This window comes from Chiloscyllium plagiosum, chromosome 11 (genome assembly GCF_004010195.1).
Source record: "Chiloscyllium plagiosum isolate BGI_BamShark_2017 chromosome 11, ASM401019v2, whole genome shotgun sequence".
Lineage (NCBI taxonomy): Eukaryota > Metazoa > Chordata > Chondrichthyes > Orectolobiformes > Hemiscylliidae > Chiloscyllium > Chiloscyllium plagiosum.
In genome coordinates this window covers 71,310,158-71,330,493 of record NC_057720.1, presented here as the reverse complement: position 1 = coordinate 71,330,493, position 20,336 = coordinate 71,310,158, and the positions used below count along the sequence as shown (strand labels likewise).

The following is a 20,336-nucleotide window of genomic DNA, read 5'->3' as shown; positions in this document are numbered from 1 at the left end:
TATCCGTTTTTGGCGAATACATTGTATAGGTGTTTTTCTTCCTTTTTTTGCAGTTCTGGTGTACTGCAGTGTGTTGTGGCCCTTTTGAATAGTGTCTTGATGCAACTTTTTTGTGTGTGTTGGGGTGGTTGCTTTCGTAGTTCAGGACTTGGTCTGTGTGTGTGGCTTTCCTGTATACCTTTGTGGTGAATTCTCTGTTAGGTGTTCTCTGTACCATCACGTCTGGGAATGTGAGTTGGTTGACCGTTTCTTCCTCTCTAGTGAATCGGATTCCTGTGAGTGTGGCGTTGATGATCTGGTGTGTGTTCTCTATTTCTGTGTTTTTAATGATTACAAAGGTGTCGACCACAATTAGCTTTTAGCTGTCAGCCATTAACTTGGGATGAGCTGTCATTTTCGGATTGTGTTGAGCTTGGAAGTGCAATTCACTCATCCAGGGGAACTATTGCTAAGGAGTTTCTGTTTACTATTGGAAATGTTCATTTAGTTTTTCATGGTCTCTTGTGATTTCTTCCTAAGATGTGCTAATCTCAAAACCAGCTGAAAACCAAGAGATTAATCATTTGACTCTGGGGAGCCACTTTGTATGACTGTTTGACCATTTTAAAGACATAATAGGAAGAAAGTTGTAAAATTGTATGAATCTTGCTTGGATTTTTCATCATATATTGTTTTGTTGCCTGTTGAATTGTTGCAAAATGTGAATGAATGTACATTTCCTTTTGTGTGTAATGTTTTAACCAGTGCAATGACAGGATTTAATCAGTGTTATAAATTCTGAATTCACATATGTTGAATAATTTTGTGCCAATAATTGTCATTAGTTTCAACTAAAATTGTGTCCCTGCTTGAAGGACAGAAATCATGTGGTTATTCTCATCAAAAGAATATTTTTGTTGTTGATATGTGCTGTGCTTTTTTTTAATAATCAGCCAATTTGGACATGTCATGACATACCTCTATAAGAATCATATCCTGAGGGCGTTACTTGAACCTGGACTTCCTGGTCCATGAACGTGATGCCCCCAGACCCCCTACTCTTTTACTGAGTGTGTGTTTTGATTCAGACACATCTTCTTTCTCTTGCCCTGGTTTTTACTAAAATTCTACACCACACAACTGCTGCCTTGAAAGCCATGTTAGATTATATTATTGAACTTCCCCTTTGTTCAGACGCTGCTCTCCTCCCCTTCAAATATGCCATTGTCATCCAGATGGAACACAAGGTCCTTCATTTCTTGTAAGTAGACCACAGCATCTTTAACCTCCCTTTTCTTTTAAATTAATGCAATCTGGTCAACTCCTTCCTAAAATTCCATGATATATTCACTGCAATCAAATATTCACCCTGCCCTACATTACTAAGATGGCAGCTAACAATGTTACGATCTTTCACTGCTCATCTTCAGTCTCAGCCTATGAAGTTTTTGATTAGTTCAATTGCTCCGTCTCATTCAACCTCTTTCTTCATTCATTCTGTTGCATAAGACCAAATTACCTGATTCCATTGTTTATCTAATTGCTACTGTATTGATTCTTGTACCAACATCTGAGAGGCTTTCAAGAGCCTATCCTGGGGCGCATTGTATTCCTCATCTGCATGCTCCTGTTCATGATCCGATCTAAAACCATATCGGGTTCCACATAATAACTACCTACCTCATCCCTCTTTATAGGCCTCTTTACTGTCTTCAATTTCATACACTGGTGATTGAACACTGGATAAGTAGAAATTTCTTTTAGATTGAGATTGAACCCAGATTCTTCAGTCCCTGTCACAAACCTAGCTGCTGTTTCTGTCCTTTCCCTTAGAAACTTGGCTGAACTAGACTGTTTACAACCTTAATGTTGCATTGATGGTGTGATGAACTTCTGACCACAGATCCATCCACTCATCACCAAGAGGTCCAGTTTGCATTTCTAATATTGCCCAACATTTTCAATGCTCCTCTTTGTTTCTTATTGAAGCCCTCATCCGTGCCTATGCACTTAATAACAGGATTTCACCAATTATGGGTTTGTTAAAAGGCTCCTTTCACCAGAGCTAAGATTCATATAGCTATAATTCAGATAACTGCTTTCAAGACAAGGAAGGATTCCAAAACAGGAAGAAAGATGGCAGCTAGACCACATAAATGTCAGATAATCACCAGAAGAAGATGGGGGGGGAAAAGCCTTTGCACAGAGGGTGGTGAGAAGATGGAATTGTACAGGTGATCCACATAAATAAGTGATCCTAGAACAGAATCTTAGACAAACAACCATCATCCTTCATTCTGAAATGAAATATTTACCATGACTTGTCGTATGACCTTCAGCCATTTTTTAATTGAAGCTGGCACATAGCTTCTCTCCATGAATTTTAATTTTGTCAACCAGCCTTCTCAAATGCGTTCCTACAATCCATATACAGTCGGTAAAATTTGCTACATCCTTTTACGAATCTTCTCTCTTAACATCATTACGTCTCTTGTCTCCTCTTGTTCCAATATTTTGTCAATCCCATTTTCCTTGACTTTTACCAGTTCTCACGAAAGATCACAGACTTGAAAGCCATTTTATGTGCCTGAAATAATATAAATTGTGCAAGTTGGATATGATAACAAGTTGTTGTAGTTGACATGTAAAAGATCTTATGGCAGTATTCAAAGGACAACGGAGGTAATGTTAAGTTTTAACCATTGCTTTGGCCTCAGGTGGAGTATTGTAGCCATATCAGGCTATTAATCATTAGCCAGGGTTTAGAGACAGTTCCGAGGAGTTTTGCTCGAATCGTACCAGTGTTAAGGGACTTTATTTAAATGGTGAGACTGAAGAGACTGATTTTGTTCAGTTTATTCCAGAGAAGGCAAATAAAAAGCAAATGCTTTGTCCGAATGCTGGACATTGCAAACTTTTGTGGCCAGTTTTTGCTGAGTCATCACTAAAATGAAAGAAACACGGCAACCAATTTGCCCACAACGTCATCCACAAACAGCGGCATAAAAATGACTAGATAGTCTGATTGAGGAAGAGATATTGATGAGCTATTGGCAATAAATTCCTATTTTGCTTCACGATCGTACTGTGGGTTATTTTCTTACATAAATCAGGTAGGGAACTTAATTTGTCTCATCAGAAAGACAGCAATTCAACAGTGTTTCCTTATAAAGTGGAGTGCCAGACTTGGTTTTTGACGCAGATGGTTGATAAATTAATTTACTTAAAATTATGAAGGCTTTGATTGCAGAAATTAGTTCCACTGTTTAAAGGATTTGTAATCAGTGGATATGGATTTATCATAATTGGCAAAACCAGTGATCTACTGGTTAGAGCTTGAAAAGGAAATATTTAAAGGTTATTTGCAAAAAAAAGATAGGGGAGTGGGACTAATTGCATTCTAACTCAGTTGTTGTTGAGTTACTTATCTTTTGGGATTTTGGTGAAGTTGAAGTGATTGTGAGATCCAGCAACATTTTTATAAATTTGAACATTAATCCCGATTGCATCTCCGAAAACGTTGACTGATGCTGCATGTTTAAGGTGCAAATACATTTCATGAATTATATAAATTGCTTGCGCAGAGTTCAAAAATACTATTGACTCATGAACATGTAATTATTATTGCAGAATTATTGAGAGAAGTATAATGTGTGTGCCTAAACCCAGTGTTACTTGAAAAAATGCTGCTCCCAGGAGAAAACAGCTGTGTTATTGAAACAACTGCAGAAAATAATCTTTTACTGAAGTGCTCTTGAATTATTTTAACCTGTAAAAGTTGAACATTTAATCTACTCTAGAATATTTTCATTTTTCCACTGTCAATATCTGATATACAATATTATAAATACAGCTTCTTCAAACCATTATTTTTATTTTCTTGTTTGTAATTTTCATTTGCTGTGCTGAAACAAGCTCCCTATTAAATGAAATGCATGAGGAACAACTTGTATATGTATTTTTTTAATGGAATATTGTGATTTCTCTCATTTTTAATTAACCTGATCAAATACATTTTGATGCTCATCTGGAGCTGGTGGGACTTGAGCATCAGCCTTCTGGCCCAGAGGTAGGGACACTACTACTGTGCCACAAGAACCCTTTAACTGTATAAAATTTGGAACCGAGAACAGCATTGGAACTGATTTAAATATGTGATTGGTTGATTTATACTTGCTTTTAATACAATGGAAAAAAAACCTAATTTCTTAGCATTAGAGGAATGAAACTGGATGTTGGGAGTTACAGGCTTAAGATGAAAACAAAGAATTACAAAGTAATGGGGAGCCTTATTATTAATATTAAAACAAAACTGAAAACAAAAACCATAGCAGGTCAGGCAGCATCCATTGAGAGAGAGTAAGCTAACGTTTCGAGTCTAGGTGACTCTTCATCAGCTGATGTAAAGTATGGAGGGGGCAGCATATGTACAATGGTGGTGGGGTAGAGAACTGGGGGAAGAAAGGTTGCCGATCGTGGAAATGAAGCGATTGGAATGTGAGAATGGCAGAAAAATTATGTGTCTTACAGTCAGAATGGAAAGAACAGATAGTCCCACTGCGGGGTGGGGGGGGGGGGGGTGGGGTGGGAGACAGAGAATGCAACACAAGTAAGGGAAGGGAAGAAAGGGAAGGAATTGGAATGGGTCCACAGTCTGAAGGTGTTGAACTCAATATCCAGAAGGTTGTAAAGTGCCTCGTCTGAAGATGAGATGTTTGCACTGTGATTTGCTGGAGCATTGCAGCATGCAAAGGACAGACAAGTGGCATGCGAGCAGGATGCTGTGTTAAAATGATCAGCTACAAAAGGGTCAGAATCATGCTTGTCCATGGACAGAAGGTGTTTTACAAAATGCTCACTGGTCTGCATTTAGTTTCTCCAAAGTAGAGTCAGCCACATTGGGTACAGCGAATGCAATACACCTGATTGGAGGATGTACAGGTGAAATGCAGCTTCACCTGGAAAGAAAGTTTCGGCTCTTGGATGGTGAGCAGGGAGGAGGTGAAGGGGTGGATGCTGCACATTCTGCAGTTACATGGGAAGGTGACATTGGGGTTGGGTGGGATAGGGGGTGGAAGTCTGTATATGCGTGTTAGTGGTCTAGGAAAGGACTAGGTTTTCCCAGAGGAAATGCTCTCTGTGAAATGCAGACGGAGGCATGAGGGGAAGATGTGTTTGGTGGTGGCATTCTGTTGGAGTTGTCTGAAATGGCAGTGAATGATCCTTTGAATGCTGAGGCTCGTGGGATGAAAAGTGAGGACAAGTGGAACCCAAACACGCTGTTTTGAGTGATGGGAAGGGGCAAGGTGGAAACACAGGTGATGGATTGGATGTGGTTGAGGGCCCTGTCGACAACTTTGCTTTTTAACTAACAAAGTGTACTGTATTGCATGACAGGGATCTCACTTATGAACAAGATACCATACTGGTGTAATTTTAAATGTCCAACATACAAACTTTTCCTGTATTTAAGAACAGCTATTTTATATTTTCCTGCATTCTGTTCCAACTTGTATATAAATCAACTTGCAAACAGACTTACAACTGGAACCCATTTGCAACCTGGGGATTGCCTCATGTTACTGTAGAGCGTGTTGTTTCATATTTTGACATTTGGAAACAAATAGATTGTGGCACAATGCTTTGTATTGTGTGCTTCAAACTAGCATTTCCAAAACACACAAACCATCTAAATTATTTAGAAGCTGTTATTAGTTCAATGTTTATTTTGTAGAAAATAATGTATTATCAGAAAACTGTAAACATTTGACAAAAAACAATTAATTAATTTCTTATGCCCAGCCAGTATAGGGCATGCATTTTAGCATATGGCAAAATTATTAATCTTGGATACTAAAATGTTCTTTTCAAGCAGGTTTAAATTTTTACTGTTTTTGTTTTATTGGGGAAAATAAACATGGAGAGAAGCTAGTAGTGGAGAAGAATAAACTTCAGTCAGCCTCTCATTTTTTTGAAAGTGAAATAAGTGTCCATTCTGAGATGTGCAGTGGAAAGTAAAACAAAGTTATACATCACTGAAGGAAGTTTAAAAAAAGTAGTAAGGGATTCTACAAATACATTAAGGACAGAAGAATAACAAGGGAGAAAATAGGGCCCCTTGAGCCGCAGGAGAGAGGGGAGATACTAAATGAATGTTTTGCACTAGTATTTACTGTGGAGAACAATTTGGAAGATTGTGAGTTTAGGGAAATAAATAGCGACATCTTGAAAAATGTCCATATTACCGAGAAGTTGGTGCTGGATGTCTTAAAATGCATAAAGGTGAATAAATCCCCGGGACCACCGCGGGTATTCCCTCGGACTCTGTGAAAAGCGAGAGAAGTGATTGCTGGGCCCTGTACTGAGATATTTGTATCATCGATAGCCATAGGTGAGATGCCAGAAGACTAGAGGTTGGCTAATGTGTTGCCACTGTTTAAGAAAGGTGGTAAGGAAAAGCGAGGGCAATATAGACCGGTGAGCCTGACATCAATGGTGGACATATTGTTGGAGGGAATCCTAAAGGACTGGATTTACATGTATTTGGAAGGGCAAGAACTGATTACGGATAGTCAACATGGCTTTGTGCATGGGAAATCATGTCTCACTAACTTGATTGAGTTTATTGATGAATTACCAAAGAGGATTGATTAGGGACAGAGCAGTGGATGTGATCTATATGGACTCCAAGAAGGCGTTCAACAAGTTTCAACAAGGTAGACAGGTTCACAAGGTTAGATCACATGGATACAGGGAGAGCTAGTCATTTCAAAACAGAATTGGCTCAAAGGTCAAAAACAGAGGCTAGTAGTGGAGGGTTGCTTTTTAGACCGGAGGCTTGTGACCAGCTGTGTGCCCCAAGGATTGGTGCTAGGTCTATTGATTTTTGTCATTTATGTAAATGATTTGGCTGTGAACATTGGAGGTATGGTTAGTAAGTTTGCAGCTGACACCAAACTTGGAGGTGTAGTGGACAGCGAAGAACATTCGGGATCTTGATCAGATGGGTGAATTGGCTGAGGTGTGGTAGATGGAATTGAATTTAGATAAGTGTGAGGTGCTGTATTTTGGAAAAGCAAATCAGGGCAGGACTTGTACACATAACAGGAAGGTTCTGGTGAGTGTTGCTGAACAAAGAGACCTTGAAGTGCAGGTGAATAGTTCTTGAAAAATGATTTCGCAGGTAGACAAAATAGTGAAGAAGGCATTTGTATCTTTTGCCTTTGTAGGTCAGTGCATTGAGCATAGGTGTTGGGAGGTCATGTTGCATCTGAATAGGATATTGGTTAGACCAGTTTTGGAATACTGCATGTAATTCTGGTCTCCCTCCTATAGGAAATGTCGTCCCGTTTCTGTATCCCCTTATCAGTCGAAGCAAGCAGTCAGAAACGCAGTATGTCTGTACCATCTTTACCTTTTATTCCGAGCCATGGAGAGAGAGAAAGCGATCGCCCACGTACACAAAGACATGAGTTCTCTGCCTTTCAAACAGCAGATTCTTACGGAATTATATAGTCACTTACAGGGAGCAGCATCCACATAAAGCAATGTCTGTATTAATTGGGTGACCGTTACCATCAGCGAGCATCAACGGTAAAGATTAAGCCATCTGGCACGACACAATGGATGTTTTTTACCTTATTAACTGGCATTACACAGTGAATGTTCTTTACCTTGTTAAACCGCTATCCTTGCCTCCAGCACCTCATTGTTTACTGCAAGTTCTTATCTGGTCAAACCCATGCTAGCTGAGCCTTTGTCAAGCAACCCTAAACTTAACTCTTTCCCTACCTGCTCATACCTTATGCACTTTCTCAGAAGGATGTTCTGAAACTTGAAAGGGTTCAGAAAAGATTTACAAGGATGTTGCCAGGGTTGGAGGATTTGAGCTACTTGGAGAGGCTGAATAGGCTGGGGCTGTTTTCCCTGGAGTGTCGGAGGCTGAGGGGTGACCTTATAGAGATTTATTAAATTATGAGGGACATGGATAGGGTGAATAGCCAAGGTCTTTTCCCCAGGTTGGGAGGTCGAAAAGACTTCCTAGTTTAAGGTGAGGGAGGAAAGATATAAAAGGGACCTGAGGGGCAACTTTTTCACAGAGGGTGATGTGTGTATGAAACGAGAGCCAAAGGAAGTAATGGAGGCTGGTAAAATTACATTTAAAAGGCATCGGGATGGGTATATGAATAGGAAGGGTTTAGAGGGATATGGACCAGGTGCTGGCAGATGGAACTAGATTAATTTAGGGTGTTCAAAGTTTAGGAGAAGATTTGTAGCTCGGGTGCTCATTGTTGTGGTTCTGTTCGCCGAGCTGGGAATTTGTGTTGCAGACGTTTTGTCCCCTGTCTAGGTGACATCCTCAGTGCTTGGGAGCCTCCTGTGAAGCGCTTCTGTGATGTTTCCTCTGGCTTGCTCCGGAAGCGGCAGGTACAAATCGCTATAAATGCTGGAGGAAACATCACAGAAGCACTTCACAGGAGGCTCCCAAGCACTGAGGATGTCACCTAGACAGGGGACGAAATGTCTGCATCACAAATTTCCAGCTCGGCGAACAGAACCACAACATTAATTTAGGATATCTGGTCAGCATAGACGAGTTGGACCAAAAGGTCTGATTCCATGCTGTACATCTCTATGACTCTCCAGTTGATCTCAGCTCTGAGTTCAATTTGATAAAATCAGCTGATAACCCTGCACCTTATGAGTGAGAACTTACTGAATTTGTTTTTATTTTGCTATCATGCTGCTTTTCCCAGGCGAATCGACTGTTGACATTTTCTGTTTAAATGTAGCCAACAATCTTTATTAATACAGTATTGAGGGGACATGTGCTCAGCTATCATTTTTTACTGTGCTGTGAATACCTTGTCAAAGTCAAATTATGCTCACTGACTGGGCAACAAGCAAACATGTCCAACAAGAACAAGTACAAAATGTCCTCTTTTATCCTTCAGACATCTCCCGATTGTTCAAAAATAACGCGCCTACCCCCCCACTTCGTCCTGCAAATTGAGACATAATTTATAAAATCCTGGATAATTTGAATTCACGTTCAAATAGATATATAGATATATTTGAGCTGTTTTGTGATGAGATCATTCACTGTAAATCACTTTGACATTTTAGTACTTAATAGAATAACAGTGAGGCCAGTCTAGAGAGTTATGGATGAGACATCAGGTGAATCTGTAAAATGTGTTAAATAATCTTATTCAATTGTATGAAAACCTAGAAAGTGTCTGATGTGAGCTGTTCAAATTTACAGACATTTGTTGGTTCTTAATTGAATTATAAATGGAAGAAGACCCCCCCCCCCAATTCTCAGTCCAATGTGAGAATGATAAAATCTCATGTGTCATCGTTAAGTTCATTTTGCTTCTCTGTTGTGCTCAAATTTTGCATCTCTACATTTTTCAAGTTCCCATTTGAGTTGAGATTTGTACCATTTAAAGACATGTTTTCATAACTTGCCTTGAATTGCACGTGGATAATTTAAATTCAATGCAATTTTAATTCAAGTGTACACGAATGAAGGTCAATAGAAATTTGAGTTACGAGCATTTGGATTTACTTCCACTGTAAACAGTAGAAACAATGTCAGCATGAGAAATCAGTTTGGATAGATAGATGAATATAAAGGGTCAAAATATTTCCTTGAGTGATGGGGGGAGAAGGATACATGCCAACACAAACTTTCAGTTGACTAGCCTATTGCACTTTCGTAAGTGTTACGTACTACTCAACCTTCAAGCTCAAGCAATACCGGTGAGTGGAGTCTGAGAAAGAGAAAGGGAACGGGCTCTGAGCAGCCTCCGCTTTTCTGAAGCCAGGTCCCTTGATCAGTGAGGGATCACACCCATTGCCAACAAGGGTGCAGGCAAAGCTGCCTGCATGGCATGTCAGTTAACCAGTAATGGTAAGAAGAAACCCTTAAGTGGTCAGTAGTTGTCACCTTGAAGGCCTTAGTTGGTGTTTGGGTGGGTTGACAGCATGTAAGCCCTTCCGGCCTGGATTTAACCAAACATAGGTCAGAAGATGATGAGATCTTCACTCAGAATCATCCTTCATTTCATATAGATGGTCCTCACCAAGTCCATACTCAATGAGTGCAGGAGGTGGTGGGAGATCGGGGCAGGGAAAAAAATTCTGCCCAATATGTAGGGGCAGAGTCAAGATATATTACTGCATCTGAACAACGTTGATCTTCGTCTGCACATGAGAACAACGGTTGTGACACAATGGTAATCTTGCAACAAAGGTGAAGAATTATTAAACTTCTGGACTGTTTTGGCTACATTTTGTGAATACAGGTGTTCAATATAGTCTTTTGCCTATTGGGGTATTTAGTCAGTTTATATTGGTCAGTGAGAAGGGCATTTTTTGCAGAGATGTTACTTACTCAGTGATAATTTGTTTCTGATGTCCTAGAAAAAAATGGAATTGTGGAATTTAATTTCAAAGTATCAAAAGCATTTGCAAATTTGATTAATAAAATGGAGCATAACATTTCCAGTCACAAGTCAATGGCTGTATTCTTTTTGGTTCACAGTTGACCATCTTCTGGGAGACAATGAAAATGAGCATGGATGGCTTGTTATGCTGTAATGCAGGAAATGAGTTTTGACATGGAGCGAGCAATATATGTGTAGTGTGTAGCTCATTCCCAATGCACAAGGATTGAATTCAAATAGCAGTGCAATTTTACTCTTATCAAAAGAGTTCAGTGGATATGCTCAGACTATAAGGTTATGAAATGTTCAGGCTGATGCTGTGTACATCACTCATGACTCCATTGCAGTTCATGCGAAGGATATGCAAATCTTTAGAGAAGAGCACTGCCTGCCCTCATGTCGAAATTGAATTTATTTTGGATAAATATTTTTAAGATTAGGTTTGTCAGTTAACTGCTAGCAGAAAAATAGTTCACCTTCACATTGCAACATGCAATGCTACTTTGCCTGCCCTCTGCCTAAGTTTGACAAGGCATATCCGTGAAAATGAACCTATCCCGACTGGATGCTTAATATACTCACAGTTATGTATGAAGTGCTGAAAGTATTCAAAATTAAGTAAAATTTTTGATCTCTTGCCATTGGAACGTAGCTGTTCTTTAAAACAAACTATTTTGTAAACATGTCTTGATCATATTGTTAACCTATGAGGTGAGAGTATGTTGCCACATGTTTATGATGTACAGATATTGCCTTATTTTGTACATTGCTTTGGTGACTGTGTGCATGGGCAGTCTCTGACAAAAGGTGCATTTTTAACGGAGTAAGGGCAATCATGTACTTTCAACCTCTTGATAGCAGTTTTAAGTGATTCACTTAGATATCAGCTTTATATGCAGGTACAAGTTAATGTTTTGTAAAGGTGGTAGGATGGCCTGGTTGAAAGAGAATGTCTTTACCTTTCCATGGTACTTTGTGTCTTCAGCATCTTCACCTCAGTCACCTACTCTTATGAGCTCAGTTGATGTTAATATTGGAAAGATATGATCCCAGGGTGAAACTTGACTTGTTAGATTCTAACTTTTTTAAAAACTGTAGTGTTTACTTGATGTTGTATTCACAAGAAGCTGCCATTACGCTTTTAACACCCAATAAATTATTTGTCATGCAAGAAAATAACACAAACTACATTCCATGTGACAAAATGAGAAGTCAGAAAGATTTCATTACAAACATTGGGGAAAACGAATTCAACTTCACAGTATCCCTCTTGTTCCAATAAATACTTAAAACATCCAAATGTCAGTGAAGAGCCATCACAATCTTCACATTGAAGCTCCTTGCTTACCCTTTGGCGAGGACAGTTGAAACTTATTTTGTTAATTACAAATATCTGTGCAGTTACGAGATATGTTTCCTTTCACGTGCTGTCTATCCTAGTGATAGCTGAAATAAATTGCAAACTAAAATCACAGTCACTATCTTCAGAACAAATGCATGAGTTTCCCAAAAACTGCTTCCAGCAATTTTCTCTTTGCCACACCTGCACATAGATTGCCAGACCTCTTCGATTGTTTAGACTTTCTGCATGTCACTCAACTTCTGTGGTTAGGCAAGAGTCGTGTTTTGCTGTACCTTTCTAATGCACAGATAAAGGCCAAATGCTGGCAGGTGGGACTAGATTGGGTTGGGATATCTGGTCAGCTTGGACGAGTCAGACTGTTTCCGTGCTGTACATCTCTGACTCTATGAACTGGTCATCTTAAGCGTTTAAAGGTTTGTGAGAATGCATGTTTAAAAAAAACAAATCCTTGTGGGCGGCACGGTGGCATAGTGGTTAGCACTGCTGCCTCACAGCGCCAGAGATCCGGGTTCAATTCCCGCCTCAGGTGACTCACTGTGTGGAGTTTGCACGTTCTCCCAGTGTCTGCGTGGGTTTCCTCCGGGTGCTCCGGTTTCAGCCCACAGTCCAAAGATGTGCAGGTAAGGTGAATTGGCCATGCTAAATTGCCCGTAGTGTTAGGTAAGGGTAAATGTAGGGGTATGGGTGGGTTGCGTTTCGGCAGGTCGGTGTGGACTTGTTGGGCCGAAGGGCCTGTTTCCACACTGTAATGTAATGTAATGTAATCTAATCTAAATCTCCATACTCCTTTGGCTCACAAATGAAACTCTAAAATTGATTCATTGTCTATTCTTTTAACAAAATTAACACCATCCGTGGCTTGCCTCCACTTCTTGAAGTGAGTTGTATCTCATTACAGTAGGGAGTGTGTATAAAAGGGCAAGAAGTAGATTGCCTATTGTGTTTCTATTTCCATACCATTTTACCAGGGGCACAGAAAGTGGGGGACAGAAGAATTATGTTGTGTAAGTGGCCAATTTGGTGCTTCTCCCCACAGCTGCTCATGTATTAATAGTGGCCAGTGGGTCCTCTGTTCCATGCTGTATATTGCATGATCCCTCTCTGTGCTCCACACTGGTAGTTCCCACAATGAGGTGTCCTCTGTTCTCACTAAGCATCATCAGTACCAGGCGGTTGATCCCTTGAGATCCTTGACCGCATTCTCTAGTTGGGAAGGTGACACATTTCCTCAGCTGTGTGGTTCCCAGCAATGGCCGTTACTCCCAGTGGCACTGCTGAAACTGTATAGTTTGAGGGCTAAGAGCATTAACAACAGGTGAGGTTGCAGAAATAGCTGATGCAGGTTCACCACAGCCTTCAGCCCCATCATTGAGGGCTATGACCAACTGACGCAATTATAGTAGTGAGATACCAGCCATGAGGATTACTAGGCCAAGGACCAAGTTAATAACTGCCTCCACTTCTTCCTCCACTTCTTCCCAGATCTTCTCCACTGCCTCTACTGTGAGATAGGTAAAAGAGGATTTAAATGAGGACCTTAAAAGGACCAAGAGAAACCAGTTCATTGCGATTTTTGATTCGTCTGCCTGAAAATCTGATCTCTCCCAAGGAGGAGACCAGCAACAACTTGGCACAGGGCTTTGTGTAGAGGTTGCAGCTAATCATCACTAATGAAGTAGTTGCTATTTCAGAAGAACACTCTGTTGGCAATCCATGAGGACTAGTGCCTCTACTTCTGCTATAGTACAAGCAGAAACCATTTAATGTTCGAATGTTGTTGTGGTAACTGTCACTGATGCTATACAAGATCAGCTTGTTGCAATGCAAGTGTAAACTGCTCTTTTGCAAGTTGAAATCCGTGTCATGCAGGTTCAGATTGGGGCTGTCCTAGCTGGGATATTAATGCTCTGCATATTAGAGCAGTCTTTTCTCCAGTATACAGCTAAGATTGAATGGCACTGGCAACAGTGACCATGAAGTTGGTGTTCCCTCTCCAGGTGGGCAGCATTTGCCCTCCCACACTGTCAGTTCTCTTGTTGCCTGTCAGCCAGGCAGTCCAGGCTATTGCCACCCACATTTTTATGTAGACTTTCTACGTTTTCAATCGACCAGTCCAGATATCTTATGACACACCTCTGGAATTTGAACCAGGGCCTCATGGCCCAAAGTCGGGACAGTATCACGTTTCTGTGCTTAGATGTGAGAGTTTGTCCTGCAAGGCTACCTTTAGTCTCCCTCATTGCAAGTCAGCTGCTTACCTCCATCCGTGTCGCAGCCATTGGGATTGGAGAGTCCAGACAGTCACAAAGAATGTACAAAGGTAGTTTATTTCATATGTAGTATTGCATGGACAGATTGATTAACTTTCATTTGCAATGTTTGTGTTATGTTAGCATTTAGTATCGAAGCATCCATTTTGCTGCAATGGTCAGTAACAAGACTTGGGATTGTTGGGTGGCTCAATCAAAAAGGAGATGTATTGGTTGCATCTTCCTTGGCTGATTGCTGGTGTTGGTTCACATGTTCTGCAAGTACTTGTGGAGTGATTGACATGGAGGAAGCATTCTTTACTACCCTTCAGTGGTCTACTCTATCACATTCTTCATCATGCTATGTCTTTCACTGGATATGTGTTGAACCAGTTGTGAGTTGCACATTAGAGTTATGAGTCATTTACTAAGTGTATAAGTCCATCACCCATCAGCCACTGGTTGGTAATAGTGGCTAAAGACACTGGTGCAAAATAAAGCATCATAATTGTTGTCACGATTTCATGAAAACTACATGGGGGTGGGTAGTATCTCTCGCGCTGAAAAATCAAGTGCTGCAGAACTAGATTTTGAACTGAAGTACATTAATTATTCACAGTATTTTTTTAAGTTTTTACAATTGTGGGCAGAGCTAATGACTGAATTGAAATCTGTACTATCATCTCAATGTTTACAGCAGCATGATGGTCTTCTATCAAGACGTCATGTAAAGAGACAGATCTGCAGAGGTGACAACTGAGAGAATATCAACAGTAGTGGATCTTCACCATCTTTCAAGTTATTTAGTACAGTATCCAGAAGAGGTAAGCATTCATAGCTCTAGTTGTTGGCCATCTTTCGATAATATGGTATCATCCAACAGAGTGTTTGTAACACTGCCAAAAGGAATGAATATACAAGTTATTGCAATTTAAACTGATTGGGGGGAAAAAATGACTTTTTTTCTACAAAAGCATTTTTGAAACTACCTTCTAATGTTAGCATTGGAAGGAATGGAGTGCGAATTTATCAGAATATGTCTACTCTCAAAAGTTGAATTGCACAGTGATATTGACCTGAAATTTCCACTGCCGAGGCAGACCTTCTGCCAGCATGGATTGGAGTTGTGCATAGTAGCAGATTCCAAAGGAATTGCTTAGGAAACTGAAGATTCCACTGGGTAATTCCTCTAATCTCTCCACAATTCCTCAATTTAAATCAGAGACTTCAGAGGATTCCAATGAAAATTTTAATAAAGTAGTTACTCAGGAAATAGAAGACAGTTATGTAGTATAAATTCTGAGTAACGATTGAACAGATCCCATACATAGTTGCCTCACACCTTTCCCTGCCTAACTTGAATTTTTCATTCTTGTTGATTTCTCTTCTTTTCTCTCCCTTCTCCATCCTCACCCTCAACCCATAAGTGGTCATGTGTGTGGTTATGTGCAAGACAGAGTGTAATCTTGTGTATGTGAAGGAATGCATGAGTTAGGGAGTGAACAAATGAGTGACTGACAGAGATGGTGTGTTTGTGTGGACCCTGAAAGTGAGCCAGTCATAGATCCATGTTTCCTTCATCTATCCATAAAACAGGCAGGGAATCGAGGTTGAAAGGTAGCCTGCTTCAGAACCCCACTTCTGGATGAATTCCACCAAGGTCAACTCTTGAATGTATGCCTCTAGAGTCAGCCTAAATTAGTGTTAGTTAAATTCAACTTGTTAGCTCAGCCTTTATCTAATCCCCCTCCGTGGAATTAGGATCCGAGACTATTGCGCTTCAGCTCATTATTATTATTATTATTATTAGCCAAAAATTGGGATTTTATTTGTTAGTACTGCTGCTTGACACGTATTAATGGCCATTTCCTTTCATTACACATTTATTTAAATTATCAATTTATTGCTTTAGATTTTTTGTAAAATTCAAGTTTGCTATTATGTCAAGGTGTCATTTAAAAAGTTTAGAATTGCATCTGTAAAATTGCACCTTCAAGGTGGTACATCAATATGGCACTGAAATATCTAGGAGTATGTACTTAGATTTGTCATTCAGCTGAATGTCACAATGTGGGCCTCCTTCACCGGCGCTCCCTCACCACCCGACGTCTGGAGGAAGAACGCCTCATCTTCCGCCTCGGAACACTTCAACTATTGTACTCTATGCTACTTTCTTCCCACCCCCACCCCCACCCCCATCCTCCTCTCATTTATCTCTCCACCCTTCAGGCACTCTGCCTGTATTCCTGATGAAGGGCTTTTGCCCGAAATGTCGATTTTCCAGCTCCTCGGATGCTGCCTGAACTGCTGTGCTTTTCCAGCACCACTCTACTCCAGAATCTGGTTTCCAGCATCAGCAGTCATTGTTTTTACCTAATGCAACGAACCTGCACATCCCTGAACACTGTGGGCAATTTAGCATGGCCAATTCACCTAACCTGCACATCTATGTATTGTGGGATGAAACCAAAATTCCTGGAGGAAACCCACGGGGAGAATGTGAAAACTCCACACAGACAGTCACTCGAGGCTGGAATTGGGTCTGGGTCCCTGGCGCTGTGCTAACAACTGAGCCACCATGCTTCCCATAAAAATGGAGGCAAAAACAATGCTGTGAGCTTGTCCTAGTACATAACTGGATTACTTTTATTCCGTCATGCAGGTACAAAACTGGAATTGAATCATAATTTTAGGAGAGAGCTGTTTTATTCCAAATGTTGTGATGTGAATGTAAATGCACATGTAATGAATTTATTGAAGGATAATCGACAAGGTAATGATGTTATATTAGTAAACTTGCTCCCTTTAATATCTTAGGTAAAAGGATCCTCTTTCTGTTACGTTATGGATGAGCAACCTTCACAACAATTTGGTGGTCATGTTGCAGTTTCTGCATTTCCATCACAGGTACTACTTTAAAAAAAAAAACTATCTTTGGCATTTCAGGACACTGGATAGTCGTTACCAAATAATGTATTGTTGAGTTATGTTGGTTATGGGAGAAATATTGGCAAGGATAGCTGGTAGAACTCTCCTGCTTAATTTTTAATAGTGATGTGGAACCTCTGTGCTTTCCTGAGTCAGCTGATGGGTCGTCAGTTTTGTCCTTTTTGGAAAATGGCACTTGAAAACAATGCTGCTGTCCCATAAAATTGCACAGAAGGAACAGCGCAAGACTGTGATAAGGAACTTGAGCCTGTGACCTTTCACATCAAGGGAAGAGCTATCATTGACCCAAGGCTGACAGGACCTAAGCATGTTATTACAAACATAGTTGGCTTATTGCTTTATAATTTTTGACAAGACTATACTGAATCATTGCAAGTGCATTTTCACCAAAACAACATTGCACATTTCCTAGACGGTTCTTGAGTTTGGCCTTGTGATGAAACACCATCAGCAGAAATGATTGGGGCAGAATGATGATGCATAAATTGTGTCCAGGAATGAATAAAAAGCAATGCTTACCTTCTGTGAAGTTTTGACGGAGTTGACTCCAGTATGGAATTAGTGTAATTACAAGTACGTACTAATTCTGACACTTTAACATGTAATTCACCTGTAAATTTGTTTTAGTCTGTGGTAGTTGAAACATTATTTTTTATTGTTTTATTAGTCTGGTAAAATGGTTTTCAGGATCTTTATTCTCTTGACGTTGATTAACTCCAGTGCATTGCTCAGTTATTGTTAGCCCTCATTCTTAGTGATTGAATGAATGAGAATCTGCTTGATTCTCTACTAGAGGGAAGGATTTTTACAATACAGTTTTTAAAATATATTTATGCTGTGTGGGCATCACTGACTGGCTAGCATTTATTGCCTGTCCCTAGTTGCACCTTTGAAGATGATGAGTTGTCTCCTTGAACTGCTGAAGTTGATGTACTGTAGATAGATCCACAATGTCATTAGGGAGGGAATTGCAAGATTTTGCACTGATAGGATGATAAAACATGTACAAGTCAGGATGGTGAGTAGATTGGAGGGGAATGTGCAAGTAGTGGTGGTCCCATGTAAGTGCGGTCCTTGTCCTTTGAAATGGAGGTAGTCATGGGTCTGGAAGGGAATTTCTGCAATGCATCAAATGACTCCTCAGTGTTTTAACCAAACACTTTGGTCTGGAATTTTCAAATGATATTCCTTCCATAATTGTAACCTGGTGCAAGTGTAACCTGCTCCACTTTTCCTGGAGCAAGTGTTTCGTATATCCAGCTTCCACCAAACCAAAAATCAAAAGGTTCCTTTAAGCTGTGGGTGTTTCCCCGAAACTAAACAAAATTCTGAATCCTACTAATTGAATCATAATGCACAATTGATTTCTCATACAACTCATCCAATGAAAACAAAACCCCTTTCTCTTGGTTCGATCTATCAATCTCCCTCTCTCTGATATGCTAAATAAATTACCATGATTACAGAAATTCTTACAAGTTATTAATTAAACCCTTCTGAGGCACAGATCAACACCCACTTGCTCTAGTTCACTAAACAAACTATAAATTCTATTTATGTACATATATATTAAATCTCACACATCTTGCATTACAGTGAATCAATACACTATACTGCATATTATTTGGAGTTGTCAATATAAATCATGTATGTTGCCAAGGGGCATGTTACTGGATGTGTGCTAATGAACATGTGCTTGGAAATTATCTGGGGATATCCAGAAGAATTAAAGTTTATTTGCCAATGAAATTCCGTAGAAGGCGACAGTAGTCCTTTTAAAGTATTGGAAAAAGAAAGTTTCATCTGCATGAACGAATGTGAACTGAACTACTGAACTTCAAATAAATTAAGTAAGTACTTGATTTAGTCAGCCTAGCACACTTGAAGATTCAGAATGTAAGTTAAATGTTTATGCAGAGCAAGGAAAAATTGAATCATAGTCAATCTCTGTTTTTCTTCCCCAATCCCCTCATGTGCAGAGAAATAAAGCAAGATAAAGCCATAAACTATTTAATTTTAAAAATTTTCATCCACATAAACAAAACAGAATCAGTACAATTCTTCTATGTCCCCATTAACTTAATTTTTACTGATTGCAGGTTAGAGTTAGAAAGGAATTAATAGAATGATAATGCAGCAAATTCATGACTAACATTTGAAAGAAATTAAGGAAATTGTATGCGTTCCAGTACTTGGCAACAGGTAGCAGGTGGTGTTGTCGCGATAGTAAGGGAAAGTCTGCAGAAAGTTCACTGACAGTTGAAAGCACCTAGCTGCCTGGCACAAGGGTAAAAATTGGCATATTTGATGTAATTGAACAGCAAATCAGGAACAAGTTGGGGGAGAGGGGGGGAAGCCATCTTGTGAGCACTGATGGTGCACTGATGAATTATACTTTAAAGCCATGTGAGAATTCACACCAACACAGATTGTGTTGGAGAAGGGCATCTCCCAGCATGTCATTCATTAGACTTGTTTGTGTATGTTTACCCAGATATCAGAAGTGCGATTTGATAACACCATTATTCTGTGGTTCAGTGATGAGTAAAACAACATGGCATCTTGGACTTGTGTGAACAATGGAACAAATGTTTGTGGACAAATAGGTTAAATGGGACCAGTGAGATTTAAGTATTAAGATAAATGTAGAGGAAGGACTGAACAGTGATTGTGAATCAGTGTGTGTGAATTTAGTGCCGAATGAGTACCAAGCAGAAGTAGAGGGAAAGAAAATTGAACTAGGGCAGGGGAAAAAGGAGCTGAAAATGTGTTGCTGGAAAAAGGAACAAAGGTGAACTAAGAATAAAAGTATAAAATCTGGGAATTTTATGCAAGTTGACTTTCTAGGCAAGAGAAATTAGCTGGCAGCCATTGACAATTATCAGCTAGTTAAAAGGTTACTTAGAGTCATAGAGATGTACAGCATGGAAACAGACCCTTCGGTCCAACCCGTCCATGCCGACCAGATATCCCAACCCAATCTAGTCCCACCTGCAGCACCCGGCCCATATCCCTCCAAACCCTTTCTATTCATATACCCATCCAAATGCCTCTTAAATGTTGCAATTGTACCAGCCTCACCACATCCTCTGGCAGCTCTTTCCATACACGTACCACCCTCTGCATGAAAAAGTTGCCCCTTAGGTCTCTTTTATATCTTTCCCATCTCACCCTAAACCTATGCCCTCTAGTTCTGGACTCCCCGACCCCAGGGAAAAGATTTTGCCTATTTATCCTATCCATGCTCCTCATAATTTTGTAAACCTCTATAAGGTCACCCTTCAGCCTCCGATGCTCCAGGGAAAACAGCCCCAGCCTATTCAGCCTCTCCCTGTAGCTCAGATC

General features: G+C 40.0%; 1 protein-coding gene across 3 annotated transcripts in view; it reads left to right on the top strand.

Annotated features, from left to right (window-relative positions):
* Positions 1–20,336, top strand: part of nek7 (NIMA-related kinase 7) — a 190,118-nt gene that overhangs the window by 56,175 nt on the left and 113,607 nt on the right. For all 3 annotated transcript variants that reach the window (XM_043699781.1, XM_043699783.1, XM_043699782.1), the window contains 2 exons: positions 14,740–14,866; positions 16,860–16,949. In XM_043699781.1, the coding sequence (XP_043555716.1) occupies positions 16,887–16,949 (63 nt within the window). In that variant the 5' untranslated portion in view covers positions 14,740–14,866; positions 16,860–16,886. The remainder of the gene's footprint in view (positions 1–14,739; positions 14,867–16,859; positions 16,950–20,336) is intronic.